Raw genomic sequence first — 14378 nt, 5'->3', positions numbered from 1 at the left:
TACAGAGCAAGGAATATTTGTCACTGAAGTGATGCAGATGGTAGCCCATAAACTCTCCATTGAGCATAGGATAGGAACAAGGGCTAAAGGAATCCAGGGTATTGACAGGAAGTTTTTTAAAAACTTGTTTTAAAACATCATGATAGATTTCAAAGTATTTCAGATATTAGATTAGGAATGTTCAACCTGTAGCAAGGATCCTATTTTCTCAGAGAAGTGCCCATTTACGGACACATTAGGATGTCTTATTATTATAGTCTATCTAGCATTAGTTTACTTCCTTTAAAATGAAAAGAGGTACCAAATCCACTAGACTGAAGAACCTAAAAAAAGAAAATTTTAAAAAAGTTTTCAATGTATTTTCTGAATGAAAATTACTACAGGAATCCTTTTAGCTTATGATGAATGGGCTGGCCTTCTTCTGAGAAAAAATGTATGTCTGGCTTTTACATTCCCACAATGGAAGGTAAACTTTGCCTCCCCTCTTGGTCTTGGTGGTACCCAAGGCTTACAGCTCCAATGGCAGCCACTGAAGGCTATAAAGGAAATGAAGCTCTGCTGTACTTGTTTGATATTCTTAAGTAGCATGATACCCAGCACTTGTCTGAAGGCTATTTCGAAACCAGGTATTTTAAAGACAAGAGTTTCACATATATACAAGCTGCCCATCTTGATCCTGTAAGTTCTGTCTCTACACTGAAACCCAACAGAAAAGCAAAATAGTATGCATTGGCCTAGTCCTTCACTGAAGCAACTATAACAAGTAAAAAAAAAATAATGTTGTAAGCTCTGTTTTTATTGAGGGTGTTATTCACTTTTTCATCACTGTGACACAAATACCTGATGCAAACATCTTGGAGGAGGAAAGGTTTATGTAGGCTCACGGTTTTAGAGGTTTCAGTCCACAGTTGTCTGGCTTTATTGCTCTGGGCCAGATATGAGTTGGAACATCATGGGAGGACAGGGCAGAGTAAAGCTTCTCAGCTCACGACAACTGGGAAACAGAGAGAGGGAGGGGGGAGGACCAGGGACAAGATGTAGTGCTCAATGGCATGCTCTCAGTGACATAGTTCCTCCAACCAGGCCCCACCTGCCCACAGTAGTCTATTTGAATTATTTATCCATCAAACAGATGAATCCACTGATGAGGTTAGAGACCTCATGATCTAGTAATTTCTCCAGTGAATACTGGTTGAAGACTTGTCCCCTAATGTGAAATGGGGATCAATAACACGAGTGTTTTGGTGACATTCCAGATTCAAACTGTAACATAGGGTTAACAAAAGAACCACATAATTGAACATGATTTGAAACTCTTATGGTAATACTCTACCTAAAGAATTGACTCACAGTTATCATCCTTTAAAGAAAAGTTAAACAACAAATTTCTCCTTGAATTTAGTCCAGGAAGAAAATGCTGTTTCTGACATTGTCAGAAAATGAAAGCTGTCTACCAAACATGGTTCTTATATTGCCAGCAATCTTAAACCTAAAGACAAATTCTAATGCCCAAGAGTAATAATCTGCTCATCTGGAAGGCCCCCAGTCCTTTTGTTTCCTACACACCTCCTATATTCCATTCTAGCTTCAAGAGATATGTGAAATAAATCCAGAGTGAGAAACACCAAGTTTAGGAAGGTGATTACTTCAGGAATAAAAGGGAAGAAGAGGATGGCAGTTTTTCAGCTGCATACTGGATCTTTATAAGGAATGCCATGTAGGTGGGGCAACAGCACCAGAAAGGATGGGGCAAATACAAAGAAGACTGCAAAGAAATGAGGACCAGGAGACAGATTTAACTCCAGGGTAACAGGATAAAAAGTAATACCATTAAGACAAATAAGAACACCTACTGAAGGAACTAGGGGAGGGAGAAAGAGTTGAATAATTTCCACTTGACCCTGAGTGTGAGATGCCAGGAAGAAAGTCAAGAGAACTCTAGCAGGTGGTAAGAAGTGAGAAATTTGGGTACAAAAGGTTAGCACCAGGAGAAAAAGGAAGCCACAGGAATGAGCCCAGGTAGCATCTGCTTTGCCTGCCAGTTGTCAGGCTCAAATGAAAAAGTGCACAGAAAAGGGCTTGGTAAACCCTAAGGAGCTTTGTCAACACACAATTTTATATTCAGAGAAGTGATTGAAGCCAAGGGGAGAGATGAAGCCATAGGGACAAGAATCAATGGAGAGGAGCTTGCTGAGGCCTGGAAGCTGCACAAGCTTTACAGCAAGGACAAGGTGGAAAGATCAAGAGAAACCAACTGGACTCCCCTCTGCAGGATCTTTTCCCAATGGGGCTCCTCGGGGACACCCTCCCTGACCTATTCTCATTCTTTACCTTACTGACCCCTGATCCATTTCTGCTCCCTTCCTTCCTGAGATGCTAATCTCCTCCTGATTTCTACCACAGCCTGTTCTTGGGAGCTTTTCTGTGGCTGTCATGGCTCCTGCTTTGTTTTCTCCATGTGCTCTTCTTTCTTTCCTCACCATGGAAAAAGGTTTCTTTAGGCCAGGGTTTTCAGCTCACCCAAAGTGATCTCACAGACTTAGGTCATTTTCTTCATTCCCAATATACTATTAACTTCTGAAGCTTCAGAGTCATGTTTCCAACTGTGACTGAGACATATTCATCTATAGCTATATAGCTGTAAGCCCACATCTTCACAACTATTTCACCACTGGGCTAATATACAACAAACTCCTTTCTCCTGTAATGTCTTTTTTGATAAATGATAGCATGTTCAATCATTCAAGTGAAAAACTAAGGGAGTCATTCTTGATTGGACTCTTTCCTTCAACTTCTACCTTCAAATGGTCATCCACGTTTCCCATGGCTATTTCCTCCTTTATATCTCTACTACAACTGCATTAGGCCCTTCTCACTTACTTGGAAAACCAAAACAAATTCCTAATGGGTTTTCCTGCTTTCAGTCATCCCTACCACTATTCCGTTATCTATAAAGAATTCTCCTTCTGAAATGTGTATCTGGTATATCATTCTCCATACAAGATATATACTGCTTAACTATGACTTATGCCAGGCATGGTGGTGCACACCTATGATCCCAACAACTTGGGAGGCTGAGACAGGAGGCTTGCAAGTTCAAGGCCAGCTTTTGCAACTTAGCAAGACCCTCAGCAACTTAGTGAGACCCTGTCTCAAATTTTTTAAAAAATGGACTGGAGATGTAGCTCAGTGGCAGAGTGCCCATGAATATAATCCCCAGTCCCAATGAAAAAAATTGTGACTTATGAGACTCCTGAGGTTGCCTCTTCTTCTAGCCTCATCTCCTGTTGTCCCCCGCTACTCTCTCCTGAGTTTTCAGCTCCCACAGAGGACTCAACCATCCCCATAGTATAGATATCTGTATATCAACATGGAAAACGCACAACGTGGATACGGAAACCCTTTACCTGCTATGTTCATCCTGTTCAGTTGTTACCATTTTTCCACATCTCAGTTCAAATTTCACTCCCTCTAAAAACATTCCATGACTCATCACACTGGAGTGACCATCCTCTACCTTGTTTCCTCACAGCATTACGTGTACCACTGTGGGTGGGCTGTGTTATATGTTATGTGTCATCTCTATGTCCCATAAGGCTGTGTGGGCCTGAAGGCATAGCATTATTCACCTAGCACAGTATATGATTCATCATGGTGCTCAGTGAATGCTACTGGTTGAAGACATGAATATGTGAATGAGTACAGGGTTTTCTTTCTCATCCACTGCAGGACCTAAACCCAGTGTGTTCCTGTGTAGGAAATCTAGAAGCAGTTTTTTTCATGCCAGTCTTCCAGATGGGTATTGTCTCCATAGTACTCCCTTTTAGGGTCACAATATTAACCTAAAGTCAAGTTCCTTGGCATCTTCAAGGTCAAAAAATAGCTATGGGATTTCTGAACTCCAGAGGCAATGTTGGTATGCAAGATGCCACAATTTGGTAGGGTCCACACTGTGGTCAACCCAGTGACTAGTCCTTTACAAATGTCTCAGGAACACCAACAACTAGAGCCTATTCCCTTATGGGTTCACTTGAATAAACATTTATTAAGCAACTGCTGTCTACTGAATGCTACACTAGCTAGGCCTGGAGGACCAAAAGGACTAAGTATTTGGTAAGGCTATAGACAGATCAGCAAGCAAATAGAATTCATTTGTTCAACACATACTGACTGAGCACATATGCCAGGCTCTATCCTAAGAGCAGAGAGAACACAGTGAACAAACAGATAAGCATCTCTGTCCTCAGACAAACAACAAACAGAAGGAACCAGAGATATAAAATAGGAGGAAGTAACAAGTGCTCAGGAGAAAAAAAACCAAAGATGAAAGAGGGTATTAAAAATGTAGCTAAGGTGGCCAGGGAAGGTTTTATAGCAATAAGTATTAACAGAGGCTGCAGGGATGTAAAAAGGAAGTGAGTCCTTCAAGGAAAGCTGGAGAAGGCTCTAGAGAAGACAGGACTTTTGAGGTGGGTTCTCAAGGACAAATAACAGCTTTTGAAAGGGACAGAGAATGGGACATCTGGGTTTGGTTAGAACAACACATGCATGATGGGGAAAACGAAGGGGCTTTGTAGGGTGGGAGAATAGTGTGTTTGGGGAGGAGGGATGTGAGTCAGAGCTACAGAAATGAGGATTTTATACCCTATCAAGAGAAGTGATTTTATTCTATAGACAACAGGAAGCCAATGACAGTTTCAGAACTAAGAAACCAGTTGGTTAGCCTGGCATAAAGGAGGACCACTGTGGAGGCAGTGTTCAGGGCAGACTATACAAAGAGAGCCAGGTAAAAAGCAGCCACTGTGGCAATAAAGCACGTACCACCATTCCTTGACTTCCCAGGGAAAAGGGAGGCAGGGAATCTGTCCGTTACACCTTACAAAATAGGAAAGCTGACATTGAAATCAGACTGCACACATCTGCACTCATCTCTCCCACTACGGTGTTTACATACCTGCAACAAACAGGTGTCCACTTCAAAATGCCAGTGAGATGACAGCTTTTTGTCAAACACACACACAAAAAATTTTCACATTTTACAGCAGAATCCACAATTAACGTTCTTGTTTAGGACTTTAAATGAAGAAACACTATGTTGACTCTTTTTAGGCATCGAAATAGCATTCATTATATGATGATTTTCTGCTATTAGCTGCTTTCTTTTGTACTTGCATTAAATGTTATGGTCAATTGCTCATAATGCTCATGTCAAACTTAGTGGAAGAAGAAATATGTTAGCAATCACTGTCACACAGGCATTTGATTTACCCACTAAATGCTAATCCTTATCCTGAAGTGTGCCATATGAAAACAAAATAAACAAAATTTGCTAAATGATTTCCCAACTAAAAAAGTGATACATACTCATTCTAGGTATTTTGAAAAATATTGACAAGTAAAAGGAAGAAAACAAATCATGTGCAATTCTACTCTGGATATCCCAAGTGCAGAAACTTTTGGTTTATTTCCTTTTAGATTCTTCTAGACATTACTTTATTTGTTTTATGTAGTTGAGATCACACTATAGTTACGATCCTGTCATAGCACCACAGTTTAAATTAATTTTCTCAGTTTGTCACCAGTGGCAGCATAAAATGGAACTAGGTACTGCTCATTTCTCTGTCCCTTCGTTAACCTGGTTCTATTTGTCTGAACTCTATCTAGTAAAGCAATGTCCCTCCTAAAATGTGCCATCTGGACTTGAACCCATCACTTCAGATAGGGTTACCATCTCATTTTGTGCAGGCATTATAGTATACTTCTGTTAATTCACCCTCCAGATATATTAATTTTTAATTATTCATATCCCATAACTATTTCAAAATCACTTAGACCCATGTCAAGAAAGAACTTCTTCATCCTTTAATGACACAAATGATTTTTACTAAGTAAATGTTATCTATGCTGATTTTATATTATAAATTTTATATAGTTTTGCTCTAATATGCCAGCTGATTAAGATCAATTCAAATCCCAACTCTGTCATCTACCACCTTGACTAATTTGCTGCTTCTGACATGTTGGCCATGCATTGCATTAGGGGCACTGCAGAGTAAAGGCCTTGCACAGCAAGATGTTAGTGACCATCCTTCTTGGCTGGCATTAAGCCTTTAATATACAGCCTATAACCCCATGTAAAATGCACTGCCACCACTTGGCCCAGGTCTAATAGGGGTTGTTGTATGCCTTGATAATATGTTCATACCACTCCCATTGGTTTCTTTTTCTTCTAGGTACTTAAGTCATCTATTTAAAATGATGAACTGTAGAATTTTTACCAGTTGTTGGCAAAGGTTCACATCCATCTCATTGCTGTGAATTTCCAGAATCTTCTTTCCCATTCTGGAAAACTAAAATATTCACTTATCTCTGGAGTCTTACCTAGAAGTCTGACCCAATTCACAGAAATAAAATGCTCAGTCCCAGGACCCTGTGGCTTGCTCCATGTACCCATCCCTATGACTACCTTGCTCATAGGAGATACAAGAAGACTTTACAAGTAGACTCCCATAGCTAAGGTAATATGGGTAAGAAATAGCACTTTTCAGAATAGAGACATAATAATGAGCATAATAAAAGAATTAAAAGTTACAAACTAATCTAGATATGAATTATCTGAAAGAAAAAGTGGGCTAAGAATAATAAAACAAAAGCTAGATTTTCTCCACTGATGGACTACTCTCTCAAGTATGTGCCCTAAGTCCATCCCATGTAAGTGTACCTACCCCTTCAGGCTGACATGAGCAATGACAACCTGCCTCATCTGATACAAGTTCTGTGACAGCCACAACAGCTATTCATTATCTCTTCTCCTTCTAGGGCATCTCTGTTCCCCATCATTATTCCATCAGTGGAACATTCCTTGAAGTTTTGTGGCCACAAATTGAAAAGGTGCCAATGGCAGTAAGCCATACCAAAATCACCCTAGTTCTTCACTGCTGCCTAGTTGCTTTGTAACTCAACACTTGGAAATATCCACAGTGGTGGGCCTTCACCAAGGATTCATATTCAGCATACTCCTCTGGGATGTTTTAGAAAATACTACTGTTCCTGGACCATAGGCCTCAACGTTCTGAGGCAGTAAATCTGGGGTATCTTTACTACTTGTAAGCTGCACAAGTGGTTCTCATCTATGCTCCTGGTAAAAACCACTGTTCTACACCAAACTAACTTCTCCAAACTACAAAAGGGTTATAGTTGCCAACCTCTCCCCATTACTATAAGGGAGAAAAAGTTAATTTTTAGAGACAGAAAAATTTTGAACACCTAGTATGTGTTGGACATACATTAAACATTTCTGCATAAATTTTCCTATTTAATCCTCACAGTTACTCAGTGAGGTAGGTACTATCTACATGTTAAAGAAGAGGGAATTGAGGCACAGAAATTAAAAACCTACCCATAAAATATATTTTTAATATTTATTCTATTCCCTACATAGAAAGATGTTAGTGTGAAATGAGTTTTGCATAAGCAAAAAATTAAGAGTTGAGAAGCAAATTTATCCCCCATGTTAATCTGATCCACAGTCAATCTTGCAAGGTAGAAGAAACACAGTTTAGTATTATCTTTAACAGTTAGGGTCATCTTTATGGTCTTATAGTCTACTTACCATTTCCAAACTTCTTAAATAAAGACGATAATTTGTGATGTAAACTCTTCCCTTAATGGGGCCATTGAAAGGACATATGTAAATAACTTCTTTGTCTAGTAAGATAAAAAAAGTACCCTAAAATAATGGAAATATATACCAAGATACACAATAAATGGTACTAATTTAATATAAACTATTTGGCTAAGAATAACTACAATAAAAATTACTGAAAAGGTTGAAAGCAAGCACTGGCAATGTTTCCACATTACCACGCTAGGTTGTATCAGGGCAGTTGGGGAACTAGTGGGGCCACTTCATTTCCAGGCACTAGCAGTGCTTCCCTGAGTTTTCCCATAATGCTGTCACTATCTGGGGCAAGGGGACAACAGCTAGTGAAGCAGAAGTAAATAAGGGTATCACTACTGCAACCCTCAAATGATTGTAAAATAATCATGCACACTACTTCAATCAGAGGATGGCAATTTATATAGGATAATCTCATGGAACTACCTCTGACCACACAAATATCATGTTTTTAATAAATGAATGCTAATCATAGAAATCTATCTATAGTCTATTTTTATTTTTTAATAGTCCAGAGAAGAGCTTAGCTATATTCTTTTCAAACATTTAAGTCATATAAAACAGATGGACAAAGGAATAGCACATCTTCAGAAGAATCAAACAAGGACAAACTTAATAAAAAGAGTTAATTAATGATAAAGAAATATATCATTCTCTTATACTTCAAAGATGTCCTTGAATGTGTTAATGATCTTTAATTTTTTAATGGGTTTAAAATCCCTTTTCCCTCATGTGCTAAACGAACAATATCCAGTAAGGCTACTTCACACCAATTCAATTGATTACTACCTTGATTTAGGTTTGGGCACTGATATTTAGCACCAAAACTTTATATGGAGACCACTGAAAGTGAAAATATCTTCTTTTCTCTAATCCAAAAATTGAAATGGACACATCCTGTTGGTTTCTATTTCAAGACTAGAATTATATGTGCAACTCTGTAGACACAGAATAGTATCTCATGGTGCATGGCTAATTCACAAAAGTATTTTTTGTCTAGGACCTTCATCTAATTAGTGCCATATTTTAACCATTTAAGTTAAAAACCTTGATCTTAATAAATTGAAATGTTCCTTGAAACAATGGTAACCTATGGGCTCTAAGTACACTGAAATGTGAGAGGAGGATATCAACCCTAACACATTAGCACTTGGCTCAGAAGATGCGGATGCTTGTGCATTCTTATGTCAGAATGATCTGGCCCTTCCAAAGTAGACACCCTCCTCTTGATATAAATTTATCTTTAAAATACCCACATACATCAAAATGTTACCTCGATATTACTAACTTCTATTTTCTGACAAATTTAAGTGTGTGTGTGTGTGTGTGTGTGTTTTGTACCAGAGATTGAACCCAGAGGTGCTTAACCACTGAGATACATCACAACCCTTTTTTTTTTTTTTTTTGAGACAGGATCTTGCTAAGTTGCTGAGGCTGGCTTTGAACTTGCAATCCTCCTGCCTCAGCCTCCCAAGTCACTGGGATTACTGGCATGCACCCCCACACCCAGCTACAAATGAATATTTTTTTAAAAAAGATTTTGATGGACCTTTATCTTATTCATTTATCTATATGTGATGCTGAGCATTGAACCCAGTGCTTTGCCCATGCTAGGCAAGCACTCTGCCACTGAGCCACAGCCCAGCCCCTACAATTTAAACAAAAGAACTATTATCTCACAGAGGAGAATCCATAAGCCTTTAAGTTTATCATTTTGAAGCATATTATCACAGACTATAAACCTTAATAGTATTTTGTTCTTATAAGTTTAAACCATGAGCATGTATAGCTCGGGTAAAAACATTCAAGAAATAATCCATGTTTTTTTGTCCTAAATCATTCTCAGTCTTTGGTATAGACAGAAGAATATCACTATCTCTGTGAGCACAAAACTTCTGAAAGAACTCTGTTCAAGAAAGGAATGTGGAGCATTCTCTGTGTTAAGGCTTTTAAACAAAGCTAGCCTATTTGTCTCTGACTTGTACAGAGTAAACAGGACTGAAGCCACCTGATCCTGCTGCACTGCTCATCCAGTTATGTAACCCTAGCATCCGAGGGTTCTTACCAGTAATTAGCATTTCTCCTGGGAGTCTAGGAACAGTCTCACTGAGATCCTGATTCACTCCATCTTGAGATGCCTGGAAAGGAAGGAGAGGAATCAGAAATAATAACATGATGTGCACAGGGTCTTAAAACAGCCAGGAATACAGCAACTAAAAATATACTTTTCAAAGAAAAAATTAAGAGATTTAGCATGTGAGAAAATTAGCAGAGAAAATTCAAACTGAAAATTCATACTACAGTCTTGGCTGGGGATATAGCTTATTGGTGGAGCACTGACTGAGCAAGTATGAGGCCCTGGTTTCTATCCCCAGCACTGCCACCAAATAAAACCAATCTGGCACGAACATTTATTAGATGTGCTAACTCTCAGCATACATTTAAATACAGTTTACATGATTTTGAATAATACTAATTTTCAATTTTTAAAGTCAACAACATTTTTCAGGAAAACGATAAAATATAAATATGATGTATTAGTCATATATTGTATACCATAGCAGCTTTCTTTTTTCATATAAAATATTCAGTCATCTTGGTCATGGGCTTACTCAGTTGGTAGAGACTCATATAATCAGTCAACTTTTGTGAAGGGTAGGAATGAAAATTTTAATTCCAGGGACTTTAACTGAACCACAGGACAGTGATTGGCCAGCATCTTATTACAATGCCAGAAAATAAGTACCATGATCTTTTTGGTTTCTTGTATTACTAAGACCCTTTCTCACTTTTACTTCCTCACCTTTATTAAAAGCCTTGTCCTAGACAAGAGGAAGAATGTTCTGTCAGAGGATTTTTTTTTTTTTTTTGTGGTGCTGGAATTGAACTCAGAGCCTTGTGTATGCAAGGCAAGCACTCTACCAACTGAGCTATATCCCCAGCCACAGAGAACTTTTGAGCTGATAAGGGCCTTAAGAACCATTTTAATTCTCCAGTGACTTTCCTATTCCTCTAGGCCTCCCATTTTCGAGGTATTCCCTTCCAGGCATGGCCTCATCCACTTCAGAAGCTCTGCCAGGCAGGGAAAGTATTAACCACTAAAATTCACAGGCAACTTCTAGGAGTCTAGTTTACCAAAGATATCCACTGTGACCTGCTTGCCCAGTAAAGACACCTTTCAAGGTATTCATGCCATCTAGTATAATGATCCAATGATGTGTGGCATGCATTAGTTTTATGATGTATGAGGCACATTGATAACATCTGTTTGGGCAAAAGGCTTTTTCACTACTATTTTTCATTCATTTTTTTCTAGTTGTTCTCCAAAACCAAATGGCATTTCATGGATAAAGTTAGCTGTGATGCCCTCAGAGGTGTTTTTTGTTTGTTTGTTTTTGGCAAATATTAACTGAAACAAAACACAGTAGTGCACCTTTATGAACTATTAGGGGCTATGCAAATGGAAAGATTTATTATGAAATAGGAGAAATGTACATTGTATATTTAGATATAAGCTGTCAAAGTGAGGCATTTGCTGGATTTTTAATGGTTCTATCTTTTCTATTCAGACATAAAATTAAAATTGCTATCTATTTCTAAACATTTTTACTACTTGTAAGTGTCTTAATTGGAAGGGGGCAGGATAAATTGTTCCCAGCCAGGAATTCCGTCAATGAGAAACAAAACTACACACCCTACATAAATGAGAAAACTGGAAAGAAATTATTATCCTTTAATACTGCCTCTAACTAAAAACAAATTCAAGGGGAAATGTTCTATTCAGTATGCTTTTTAAAAACCACAGTTCAGGATCAATAGGAGAAAGCATAATCCAAGCCCAAAATGAGAAAGTGAATGTTTGATTAACACAGAATAACATGGGATTAATACTTTATATCAGAGCAGTATTACTTAAGGACTTATAATTATATTCTTGAAGGTAGTCTTATATTTAGAACTGATTCTTGTATCAAATACCAAAATAAAATATGATAAAAATCTATAATAATCTGGGAGATGAAGAATGTCCTTATAGATAACAAAATAAAAAAGATAAAGATTGACAGGTGTGATTACATAAAACTTTGAACCCCTATATTTCAAAATCAAAACAAAATACCATAAATTAAAAGGCTAACAATAAATCAGAAAAATACGTGCATATTATAAAGAAAGAACTATCATAATATAAATAACACTTATAAATCAATAAAAAAAATCCTCTCAAAACACCCCAAAGCAAACAGGCAAAAGACACAGTCATGTCATAAAAGAAATGGATGATAAACACAGTTTTCACCCAAAAGATCCATATTGTTAGTAATGAAGGAATACAAATTACAAGACAGCCTTTGGCTCCCTCTGATTGCTTGAGCAGCCTTATACACTGATGGATGGGAGTAGAAATTAACCTTTCTGGTGGATAATCTTAAAGGCTGACAGGGCCATGAATAAAGATGACTTTAAATTCACTCCCTTCTTTTCAATATATGTTCCCAAATCTCCCACTAATTGTACAATTTTCCCCTGGCTATTCCGAACCATTTTTCTGTTAAAGTTGTATTTGTTTTGATTATGCAACTCTTTCTTCATCATAATTAGAAAATAATGCCAATATTTAGGAAGGCTAGGTAGCCTGCTCAGTCGGCCTTGGCCTTCCATTACCTGCTTCAGAAAGCTTTCTGGAACAGAGGATTGCCTGGTACCTGAAATGTAATGTCTGACAGAAATTCATGAAATAGAGGTTCCCAAAATAAAGGTACAACTTATGAACTTAAAAACGTAAAAATCACTTAACACATAGAAGTTCTATCTAAAATCTGTCCTTAAATGAGGTGGGACAATAAATAAGACCATATTTACACTATGTGAATGAAGAATGAAATTCATAATTCAATAAACCCCAAATGATTACCTAATATCATGCAGAGAGAGAAAGATACAGATAAATCTGGAAACTCAACTTACCCTCTTAATGGATTCATTCTCCAAGGAATGTGAATTATACTTAGAAGTTGATGCAGAGGCCATAATGGAAACTCTACCAAGAAAGACAATGTTCTATATTAATTGAATTTGTATTATAATTTCAAACACAAGTGACATTAAAGATTTAAATATTTCAACTAAGACAAGTACTACTTTACAGGCTCTATTTCCATACTAGGCCCCAGTAGAACTAACCAGAGCACAGATAGTATGGGAAAGAGCTCTAATGAGGGTTCAGGAAACTTAGAAGAACCAGAAAAGTGGAACTAAATACAAAAGGGTGAATTCTATGGAAGACACCACATATACTCCAGGAATTTTTGTTCATAGTGTTCATGTAGTTACAAAAAAAATGATTTTTAGTTTCTTAGTACTAGACGTTGAACCTAGGGTCTTGCACATGCTATGCCAGCGCTCTACCATTGAGCCACAACCCCAGCCTGATCTGATGTTTATCAACGGGCAACAGGCCTTAGGTTTCCATACTTCTTAATTTTGAAAGATAATCTAGCGTCAGCCAAGCAGAATGATAAAATGGTGGGCAATTTAACTCATACTATTTTCCCCTTCAAGAATTCTGTCTCCCCAAATTAAAGCAATTTAATGTGGCATGGACTTGATCAAAACCAAATTTACAAGATTTGATTTAATCAGTATTTTCTAGGGAAAGTACATACTTCATTTAAATAATGAATATTTATAACAATTCAGACATAAATGAAAGCATCAAATTCAGAACATACACAAAAGCATTTTAACACAAGTATTTGATTTAGACTTGAAGATTATAGTGACAACAGGAAACTAAATAATGTTTTGGTTATTTATCAAAAAAAGGTTTGTTTGGGCTGGGATTGTAGCTCAGTCGTAGAGCACTTGCCTCATATGTGTGAGACACTGGATTCAATTCTCAGCACCACATATAAATAAGAATAAAATAAAGTTCCATCAACAACTAAAAAAATATTTTTAAAAAAGGTTTGTTTGTTTTTTGGTACCGGGGGCTGAACCCAGGGGCACCCTACCACTAAGCTACACTCTCGGTTCTTTATATTATTTTGAGACAGGCTCTTACTAAGTTGCTGAGGCTGACCTTGAACTTGAGATCCTCCTGCCTCAGCTTCTGGGATGGCAGGCCTGTGCTATCGGCTTTATTTATCAAAATTAATGGCACATAGATAGATATGAAGTGACTGGGAGGTAATCCATATCCAATTCAAAAAGGTAATTGTGAATATCCTAGGGCTAACTGCATTAAAATAACATCACTCCATAAAAAATAAGTATGGAAAATATCAAAACATTTTGGCACAAATCCTAGTAATTTGATAGCTGTCCTTAAGAACACTGTCCTTAAGAATGGCCTGCAAGAGGTGACCAAGATGCAGGTAAGGAAACCACGAGGATGTGGACTAGTGGCCACCTGACAGCAATCTTATTATTATTAGGACTGTCAGGCTTCCCCCACAATAGACCAACTATACAAATAGAAGACTTCTGTCCATTTAGTTCATGGCCGTACCCTGGCACACAATGGTGCTCATAATTAGTGAATGAATGGGTATGTGGAAAATATACAATATCATGAAACATTATGATGGGGCTGATTTCAATACTGGTTTACCCCATCACAGAATACTGGACCTAGAGAACTATTATTAAGGCTTAAAATGAACAAGTAGCAGGGCACAGTGGCACTTTCTTGTAGATC

At 37.7% G+C, this 14378-nt stretch overlaps 1 protein-coding gene across 5 annotated transcripts in view; it reads right to left on the bottom strand.

Moving 5' to 3' along the window:
* The window catches only part of Mtm1 (myotubularin 1), a 98705-nt gene that overhangs the window by 63417 nt on the left and 20910 nt on the right, over positions 1–14378 (bottom strand). For 3 of the 5 annotated variants that reach the window (XM_027954506.2, XM_071606340.1, XM_071606341.1), the window contains exons 2-4: positions 12647–12719; positions 9744–9816; positions 7613–7707 (exon numbers count right to left, since the gene is read on the bottom strand). In XM_027954506.2, the coding sequence (XP_027810307.1) occupies positions 7613–7707; positions 9744–9816; positions 12647–12709 (231 nt within the window). In that variant the 5' untranslated portion in view covers positions 12710–12719. Of the gene's footprint in view, positions 1–4821; positions 4844–7612; positions 7708–9743; positions 9819–12646; positions 12720–14378 lie in introns of those variants that run through there. The other 2 variants (XM_071606343.1, XM_071606342.1) reach the window with 2 other exon arrangements.

This window comes from Marmota flaviventris, chromosome X, assembly GCF_047511675.1.
Source record: "Marmota flaviventris isolate mMarFla1 chromosome X, mMarFla1.hap1, whole genome shotgun sequence".
NCBI classification, from domain to species: domain Eukaryota; kingdom Metazoa; phylum Chordata; class Mammalia; order Rodentia; family Sciuridae; genus Marmota; species Marmota flaviventris.
Note: the sequence above shows the minus strand (reverse complement) of the source record. Positions and strands in the feature narration are given on the sequence as shown.